The sequence below is a fragment of the Bison bison genome, unplaced genomic scaffold, assembly GCF_000754665.1.
Source record: "Bison bison bison isolate TAMUID 2011002044 unplaced genomic scaffold, Bison_UMD1.0 scf7180017864462, whole genome shotgun sequence".
NCBI lineage: Eukaryota > Metazoa > Chordata > Mammalia > Artiodactyla > Bovidae > Bison > Bison bison.
The window spans coordinates 883927-893625 of record NW_011495024.1 but is presented as its reverse complement, the minus strand read 5'-3'; the positions used below and the strand labels follow the sequence as shown (position 1 = coordinate 893625).

Genomic DNA, 9699 nt, shown 5'->3' with positions numbered 1-9699 from the left:
AAGCGTCTTTTAATTTCATGGCTGCAGTCACCATCTATAGTGATTTTGGAGCCCAGAAAAATAAAGTCTCTCACTGTTCCCATTGTTTCCCCATCTATTTGCCATGAAGTGACTTCAGTCAAGTCTTAAAATCATTTGAGTGGATTTTCACTAGGTCTTTTTCCCAGGTACCCGTCAGGGGCACTTTAAGGTGTCCACATGCAGCAGTGTGGTGTCGGAGCCTCCATACCTAGCCTTCTCCCTCATTTTCTAGCCTAGTCGTGCATAGCCTCTCCCCTCCTTCCCACAGGACACCTGTGCTGCATTCCTGCTAGGCCAGCACAGGGCCTCCCAGACCACAGGCACGCGCCGCATCCTGCCTCATCTGGGCCTCCCCATGTTGGTCCTTCCGCTGAGAATGCCGTCCCTTCAGCATACACTTGCCAGTAGCTGGTCCATCCTTAATGTCCCAGCTCAAATTACACTTTCTCTTAAAGGCCTCGGATTGGTGTCTCATGCTTTCCTTCATTTATCTATTGCTTTTTATGCCTTCATTTTTGTACTTATTTCCATTTTACTTGTTTTTGGAATAATTTATGTGTATATGTCTTCTCCATTAGATTTTAGTACCTAGAGGCACTTCTTAACATGATACATAATAAGATGTAGTGGTTATGAGCAGAGGCTTTAGAATTAGACTTCCTGGTTATGAATCCTGGCTTTATCCTTACCAGCTGTGTGACCTTGGGGAACTTACTTAACCTCTCTGTGCTTCATTTACTGCACCTGCAAAATGAGGGTTATAGGGTTGCTGTGAACATTAAAGCTAGCTCATTGGTGGTACACCTTTAGAACAGTACCTGGCACGTGGAAAGTCATCGATAAATGTTAGCTCTTGGCAATTAACACATGGTAAGGGTGTTTTAAAGTTGAGCTGAATCATAATCCAGTCTGGGCTGCTAATTAAAATAGCCCCTTAATTCCTTTAATAATCTAATTTTTGAAGTAGTTTTCAAGAAGTGTCCTAGAAGAAAATTATAAGGAGGGCTGATTAATCCTTCAGTATCCTATCCACTGCATATTAGTGTAATGAAGGGACATTGTGAGTTCTGAATGTGGACCAGAACCGTGAACCAGACCTCAGTGATTTTTAAAGATTGGCTTGCTTTCTTTAGTGATTCACTGAATTACATGAAGGTTAATAGAGCCCATATTATGCAACTCAAAAGTAACCCTGAATTTTATTTCCTGTATTGGCGGTGTTGCTGAGTAAAATTGATCTGTAGAGATACTCAGTTTACTTTGGGGGTGGCAGGGGCAGGTGTGGGATGGAATAAGTACTAGAGGGTTCCTTTCTGTAGAGGTGTTAGTGGTGGACAGTACTGGGGAGAACAGCTTTGATCTCTCAAAGAACCTGTCCAGGTTTTTGCCTGCACTTCTAGTTAGAGATTGATTTTCTCTCTGTACGTACAAAGCCAGGCTATCTTGGTCTCCTTCCTTTGAGCTCCTACATGTAGAGTTCCAAGTGCTTTATGTGAAATAACCCGTTTATTTAATTTTCACAATAATTCTGTGAACTAGATTCTGTTACTGTCGCCACAGTACAGCAGAGTCAACCAAGGTGTGGTGTGTGTCCACAGTCAGCTGGTGGTAAGTGCACAGTCAGGGTTCAGACCTAGGCTGTGTGGTTCATGAATCCAGCTCTTGTCAATAACTGCTGTGCTGCGTCACCTTGCCAAAAGCAGAATACAGCTGACTGAGGGAATTGTGTATGTATGTGCAAGGAGCCTGGTTTTTTCCTTTTTAAATAAATGGATGTCTCTCTCTCTCTTTTTTTTTTTTTTGGCGGCACCATGTGGCATGCGGGTTCTTAGTTCCCTGACCAGGGATCAAACCTGTGCCCCCTACAGTGGGAGTGCAGAATCTTAACTGCTGTACAGCCAGGGAAGTCCCCCCACCTTTTGTTTTTAATTCTAGTTCAGCCAAACAGTTGAAATAAGACTCACTCATAGGAAAGTTGTATCCGAATTGTCTTTTAGTGTGAATTACTGAATTGTCGTTGTTGTTCAGTCACTAAGGTGTGTCTGACTCTTTGTGACGCCATGAACTGCAGCACACCAGGCTTCCCTATCCTTCACTATCTCCCTGACTTTGCTCAAACTCATGTCCATTGAGTCAGTGATGCCATCCAACCATCTCATCCTCTGTCTCCCCCTTCTCCTCTTGCCTTCATTCTTTCTCAGCATCAGGGTCTTTTCCGGTGAGTCGGCTGTTCGCATCAGGGGGCCAAAGTATTAGAGCTTGAGCCTCAGCCTCGGTCCTTTCAGTGAATATTCAGGGTTGATTTCCTTTAGACTGGTTTGATCTTGCTGTCCAAGGGACTCTCAAGAGTCTTCTCCAGCACTACAGTTCAAAAGCATCAGTTCTTTGGCGCTCAACCTTCTTTATGATCCAACCCTCACATCCGTACATGACTACTGGAAAAATTCATAGCTTTGACTATGTGGACCTTTGTCAGCAAAGTGGTGTCTCTGCTTTTTAATATGCTGTCTAGGTTTGTCATAGCTTTCCTTCCAAAGAGCAAGCGTCTTCATTTTGTGGCCGCAGTCACTGTCCGCAATGATTTTGGAGCCCAAGAAAATAAAATCTGTCATTGTTTCCACTTTTTTCCCATCTATTTGCCATGAAGTGACGTCACTGGATGTCATGATTTTCATTTTTTGAAAGTTGGGTTTTAAAGCCAACTTTTTCACCCTCTTTCACCTTTTTCTAGAAGCTCTTTAGTTCCTCTTCACTTTCTGCCTTTAAAGTGATATCATCTGCATATCTGAGGTTGTTGATATTTCTCCCTGCAATCTTGATTCCAGCTTGTGAATCATCCAGCCTGGCATTTTGAATGATGTACTCTGCATTATAAGTTAAATAAACAGAATGACAATATACAGCCTTGAGGTACTCCTTTTCCAATTTTGACCCAGTCTGTTGTTCCATGTCTGGTTCTAATTGTTGCTTCTTGTCCTGCATACAGGTTTCTTGGGAGACAGGAAAGGTGGTCTGGTATTCCCATCTCTTGAAGAATTTTCCACAGTTTGTTGTGATCCACACAGTCAAAGGCTTTAGCATAGTCAATGAAGCAGTAGATGTTTTTCTGGAATTCCCTTGTTTTTTCTATAATCCAGCAGATGTTGGTCATTTGATCTCTTGATTCCTCTGCCTTTTCTAAATCCAGCTTGTATATCTGGAAGTTCTCGGTTCACACACTGCTGAATTTTTATTCCCACTTTGTTTGTTCACCACCAGTTTGTACAGAAATGGTACAACCAAGTGACGTATGTTGGATTTCCTTTGCTTTCCTCTGATATTCAGCAGCAGGCACCAAGCAGAAAAGATGGGCATGAGATTCCGGCAGACTGGAATTCACGTCTGTACTGGTTACAAAAGGTTGTCCCATTTCCTCCCCAGGAGCCCACACTGGGTAGACAGATTCAGAGAGCCGTTAGCATGGCTGCCTTGGCCATGGTGTGTGAGGTCAGCCAGAAGCCAGAGCTACAGCTGGACTCTCTGGATGCGGGTCCCCCAGAAACGTTCATCTCATCACTCCAGCTCAATCAAACTCTGCAGAAGCCCCACACGGAGGAGGAGAGCAGGTATGTTCACCACTTGGACAGCAGCATGTACACTAAAGGCTTCTTTTTGCTAATGTTTAAAAATCCACTTTTGTCTCGGTCATTGAGGTAATTAGTGGTCGCTCACCCTTACTTAAAGAATTATTTAAGCTTTGAGAACAGGCTTCATTCAGATGATAATATATTATCGCATTATTTATCTCTATTACTGGAAACCCATTAATTTTTACGCATTTCCTTTTCAGTGAATCATTTAAAGTGAGTGAAAACACCTGCTTTCAGAGTAGTTAGGAAATTGAGTTTTCTGCGGTTTCCTTGTTCTTTGGTAGACAGAATGATTTAATAATGGCTGTTTAATTTCTCCCCTTGCCCACTCCAGTACTCTTGCCTGGAAAATCCCATGGATGGAGGAGCCTGGAGGGCTGCAGTCCATGGGGTCACTAAGAGTCGGACACGACTGAGCGACTTCACTTTCGCTTTTCACTTTCATGCATTGGAGAAGGAAATGGCACCCCACTCCAGTGTTCTTGCCTGGAGAATCCCAGGGACGGGGGAGCCTGGTGGGCTGCCGTCTATGGGGTTGCATAGAGTCGGACACGACTGAAGCGACTTAGCAGCAGCAGTAGCAGCAGCTTGTAAGGATAGTGTACTACTACATGCAAAAGAAATTGAGACAGACCTAAGGAAGGATGGGGTTTGTGACTTGACTTTTTTGTCTCAGTTTTTTTGAAGAGTCGTCATCTTCCCAAGGATGGGGGAAAATAGCGGCACAATATATTCATGATCAGTGGGCCTGCCTCTCTTTCTTGTTGAGAAAATGTCATACCCTTATACCAGCCTCAGAGAGTGAAATTCTGGAACCCACTCTACCAGCTGTTCCAATGGCAGTAAGGACTTTGCAGTCTGCACTGGAAGCCCTCACAGTTCTTCCTTCTGAGCAGGTCTTACCTGTGTTCCATTGTATGAAAATTTTGGTTCCCAAGGTAAGATATAGTGAGACATAAATTGAAGCATAACCATTGGAACAGACATCAGTTTCTGAAATTGTGATAAATCATGTGTTTCTTTCTTTTTATTTTCCCCTACCAGCTTCTGACCACCTCTGAATCACTCTGCATAGAATCTTTTGACATGGCATGGAAAATCATAGCTTCTTTAAGCAACACTCAGCTGATATTCTGGTCTAATTTTAAAGCTTTTGTTCAGTTTGTTTTTGATCCCAAAGTTCTTACCATCGCTGCGAAAATCAAGGGCCAGGCATATTTCAAAATAAAAGAGGTAACTTTTTAAAAATTGACATGAAAACGCCCATAGGATTTAGCATCTTAACCATTTTCAGGTGTACTGTTTTTCAGTTGTGTTAACTTTATTTATATAGCCGTGACAGATCCTGAGAATGTTCTCAGCTTGTGGAACTGGATCTCTGTCCCGTTAAACATCTCCCCCTTCCATCCCTCCCCCCACGCCCCTGGCAAGCCACCATTCTACTTTCGGTTTCCATGAATCTAATCACTTTAGAGAAAAGAGGGAACTTTTTGTTTTCATTTTAATTTGTGTAGCCTGTAGCACATGAGGAAGAGGAGAGGTATATTTGTAACTCCATATTAGTTTGTTATTTTTTCATTCAGTCAGTAAATATTTTGAATCTCTTTTAGTGTCATAAGTAACAACAAGAAAATCTGTTAGATGTAAAGGAGTAGGTGCAAAATGGTAGCCCGTGCACCATATCTGCCTTCCAAATAATTTGGTTCATCTAATCAAGTTAAAAAATTTTAAATAGTTGCCAGCTCTTAAGAATTGGGAAATTTGCACAAAAAATCTCTATTCCTTCTTCTCTTGGAAAATTGCATGATTGGCCAGCCCTGGTCATGTCTTCATGAGAGCAGCGGCTGGGTGTTGCCTAGCCGCTTGACTTGACTCATCCAGGTGGGCACACCCTTTCTGCTGCTTCACCCCAACCACGGCTTGATTTCTTCTGGACCCTGAGGGCAAATTCAGGTGCCATTTGTCAGTGCATCTGTGCCATTGCTTTTCTTGCACAAAGAAATATTTTTTTGAATATAACCTTATTGAAAGGTCTTTCTGGTTTCTGGAGCCATCTGTGTTTACAATCACTGATGCACAGGAGGGGACACGAGGCAATGGGACTGCATCGTGCCCGGGATGCACATACACTCCCAATCCAGAGGGGCCGATGGGAAATAAGTCTGTATATTGCCCTGCCGTCACTGTGCCGCCTTTGTCCTTTCCTGCCGCACAGTACACACTCAGAGATGGTGGCTTCTTTTGCTTTGGGGAAAGGGAAGCCTCCGGCAAGTGTAAAGAAAACTGAACATGTCAAGGGTGAGGTGTTTCTTCTGCCTTTCATTCTATTCACTTTGGACAATTGTTCCTCTAGGAAAGTTCTGGGTGAAATCAGTATCAATAACACTTACTTTTAGTATTAAGAAATGAAAAATTAGCATTCTGTGATTGGTTTTCATCTTTCAAACGATAAAGTTTTTAATTTTTTAGACTATGATTATGTTGAAACTATCATTTGAAGCCATTCAAGTAACAAGTTTTGGCAACACAGATTAAAAAGAAAAAACTTGATTGATCAAATGATAAAGTAACTATTGTATTTCATTCCAGGTTATGTACAGGATAATTGAAATGTCTGCTATAAAAACTGGAGTCTTCAATATACTGATAAGTTATTGCTGCAGATCTTGGGTAGTTTCTGCTTCAAATGTGTCTTTATCAATTGCTAAAAATTACAGTGAACTTGTCCTTGAGGCATGTATATTTGGAACTGTGTTTCGGCGTGATCAAAGGTAAAAGGTGCCATTATTGCAGCCTCTCATAATTTTTTATATTAAGTATCTATTTGGGTAGAATTGTGCCTTTATATTAGCGGAGAAGGCAGTGGCACCCCACTCCAGTACCCTTGCCTGGAAAGTCTCATGGATGGATAAGCCTGGTGGGCTGCAGTCCATGGGGTCGCTAAGAGTCGGACACGACTGAGCGACTTCACTTTCACTTTTCACTTTTATACATTGGAGAAGAAAATGGCAACCCACTCCAGTGTTCTTGCCTGGAGAATCCCAGGGACGAGGGAGCCTGGCAGGCTGCCGTCTATGAGGTCGCACAGAGTCAGACACGACTGAAGCGACTTAGCAGCAGCAGCAGTGCCTTTATATTAAGATTTTCAATTAGAAAAATATTACTTAACTTTTTATTTGGGACTTTAATTTTTTTCCTCTAAAACTTGTTCTTTGTTGCATGTTTTTTATGGAAAGACTTATTCAGGATGTACAGACGTTCATAGAAAATCTTGGACATGAGTGCGCAGCAAATGTTGTTATTGAAAAGTAAGTGTGGTGGGTCTTCCCATCTTGCTATAATTGGAATATTCAAAATGTAACATATGAGAGATATTCTGTGTAAGATATTGCATGAGCCTTCACAATTGTTAGAAATTATATTCTCTTACTAATATATTTTCTTCAGATCTGTCACTGTTTACTGAAATTTGATAAACTTAAAAATTAGTGCAGAAGTCCAGCATAAATAAGAAAATAACTATGGGAAGCATACAATCCCTATTCCCTTCTTTCTCTGGGTCGAAGATTGATCATCAGAGCACAAGTTTATTCTTTTTTGGTTAAAAATCACTATTTAACAGTCCCTATGCTCACGCAAAAATAAAACTAGTTGAAATAGACTCTAAACTTTTGATGTCTGGGATAAACCAATGATCTAACACTGAAATCATTGAGGTTTTTAAAAAGTTTTTATTTTCTCATGTAATTTTCAAAACTGTGTGTGTGTAGGTGTTTATAAATAGTATTGTCATGAGTTTAGAGTTTAGGACAATAAATGATAATTGTGTCTAGTTACCAAACGTGTTAATTATTCTGAGAGTCATACCTGTGTTTTAAACCGTCTGCCACTCTTCATTAAATATATACATTTGTCATTGCTCATTGTCTTAATTAATTTTTTGTTTTCTTGGCTGCCTTAGTATAACAATAAGTAAAATTTTTCAGTTGATGGTTCCAAAATATTTTGATTTCTACTAGACAGGCATAGTTAATTTAAAATAACACTTGTTCACATTATAACAGTTTTAATGGACTTGGAAATGCTCACTAAGAATTTCAGTGAGTTTATCTTTCCACATTTGGATACTGAAAATGCTGGGCTGCTCAGCACACAGTGCTTCCTGAGTTTGCCGTTCACTTAGAGACGTGCATTCACAGCACACAGTGAGAACAGCATGATGCTGATGTGCATTCTGGCCTCTGGGCAGGAGGTGTCTGTGGTCCTCCAGGAGCCGTGTCATAAGCTGCGATCTCTTTTGTCCACAGACAAGATGTTATTGACCCCAGTATCAGTGTGTGCATTGTTTTACCAGAAGTCTGGGTAAATTTGGGTTCTTTCAGACTTTTTGTACAGGCACTCCTGTTAATGCATTTTGTTTATCTTCCACTGTCTATCCTAAATTTACATTTATCCTAAATGTTTATCCTAAATTGTCATTAAATATGAAGCTACTTAAAGTTTTGATATTTCAAAACTAACATCTTACATGTTTTTTTTTTTAAATTTTGAAAATGTATTAACATCATCTATCATTTTATATATTTTAGTACCAAAAGAGAAGACCATTATGTGAGAATTTGTGCTGTCAAATTCCTGTGTTTGTTAGATGGCTCAAATATGTCTCATAAGTTGTTTATGGAAGATCTTGCAATCAAGCTATTGGATAAAGTAAATATGCTTTGTTTTACCTTTAAGTATCTTAACTTACTTAAAGCACTGGCAGTGACATAGCAAAAGTAAATGTAGCATTTGACTGGGTTTAGGCAAAACGGACCATTAAAGCAGGAGAGGGCTCTGATGGCGAAGAAGGGCTCGCTGCTGCGCTTCTCCCGTGTCCGGTGTTGCCCTCACCTGTTCATTTACTCCTGTCTTAGTGCTGTTTTCGTCACAGTGCAGGTCCCATTTTTCCAGACTTACGTAGTCAAAGGGCCTGGAGGACCCCACGGACAGAAGAGCCTGGCGGGCTACAGTCCACGGGGTCGCAAAGAGTCAGACACGACTAAGCAACTAACACTTTCGCTTTCAGTGTGTGGCTAACATCTCAGGCTCTTCTCGCCCACGTGACCCCCGACCTCCCCTAACTGGGCACGAGGAGAGAGAAGGACATTTCCAAGTACTTTTCAGATTAAGCACAGGTGTATGGTCCCTTTTCTAATTTTAAAAGAAGTTTAAAAAAAACAAAAGTGGGTAAATACATTGTTTTGAAAGGAAACTTTAAAAAATATCATAAGAAAAAATAAAAAGTGTCATAAGAAAGTGTCTTTTTTATCCTTCTACCTTTCAAATAATAGGCTCCTATGCCCAGTTTATACCTTTTAAACTTGAAGTTGTCATTGATTTTGTTTTCATTACAGATTCAGTGGATAGTTTAACATTGATCCCTCCCTCCCTCCCTCCCTCCCAGGATGAACTGGTGTCCAAATCAAGAACTCGATACTATGTCAACTCTCAACAACACAGAGTGAAAAACCGAATTTGGCAGATTCTGCTTGTACTTTTCCCCAAATTTGATCAGGTATAACGTTAAGTATATTTGTACCTCTAAGCATAATGTTTTCATATGGAACCTGTTATATGCTTCTTTAAAACTGAGAAAGTAAGCTGCTTAAAATAGGTATTTCAGTTCTTAAAGTTATTCAGAAGTTTTTAAATAGAATATTAAGACAGTTAGGTGTCATGGAAGTAAATTGGAAACTGATTTAAATGGTCCCACTTAATATAGTCTTCCATTAGTATTTTATTATAATATTTTAACATATATTTATGCCACAATAAAACTTTAAGCTGTGTTTTTTTTTTTTTTAATAGTGACTGTTTCTTAATTAAAATTAATAGCCATTCACAATGGTTAGGACTTCAGATTTTCACTACTGTGGCCTGGATTTAATCCCTGTTCAGGAAACTGAGATCCCACAACCCACGCAGCATGGCCAAAAAAAATATTAATAGCCATTTCCAAGTTGATAAGACACTAAATTTGAATTGTTCCCATCACAAAAAAAGAAAT

At 40.3% G+C, this 9699-nt stretch overlaps 1 protein-coding gene across 1 annotated transcript in view; it reads left to right on the top strand.

The window, feature by feature from the left end:
• TARBP1 (TAR (HIV-1) RNA binding protein 1) overlaps positions 1-9699 on the top strand; it is a gene marked incomplete at its 5' end in the record, with an annotated part of 69911 nt that overhangs the window by 44635 nt on the left and 15577 nt on the right. Inside the window, 7 exons of the mRNA XM_010860131.1 lie at positions 3442-3626; positions 4327-4588; positions 4695-4883; positions 6240-6421; positions 6887-6958; positions 8240-8360; positions 9097-9207. Coding sequence (XP_010858433.1) covers positions 3442-3626; positions 4327-4588; positions 4695-4883; positions 6240-6421; positions 6887-6958; positions 8240-8360; positions 9097-9207 — 1122 coding nt within the window. The remainder of the gene's footprint in view (positions 1-3441; positions 3627-4326; positions 4589-4694; positions 4884-6239; positions 6422-6886; positions 6959-8239; positions 8361-9096; positions 9208-9699) is intronic.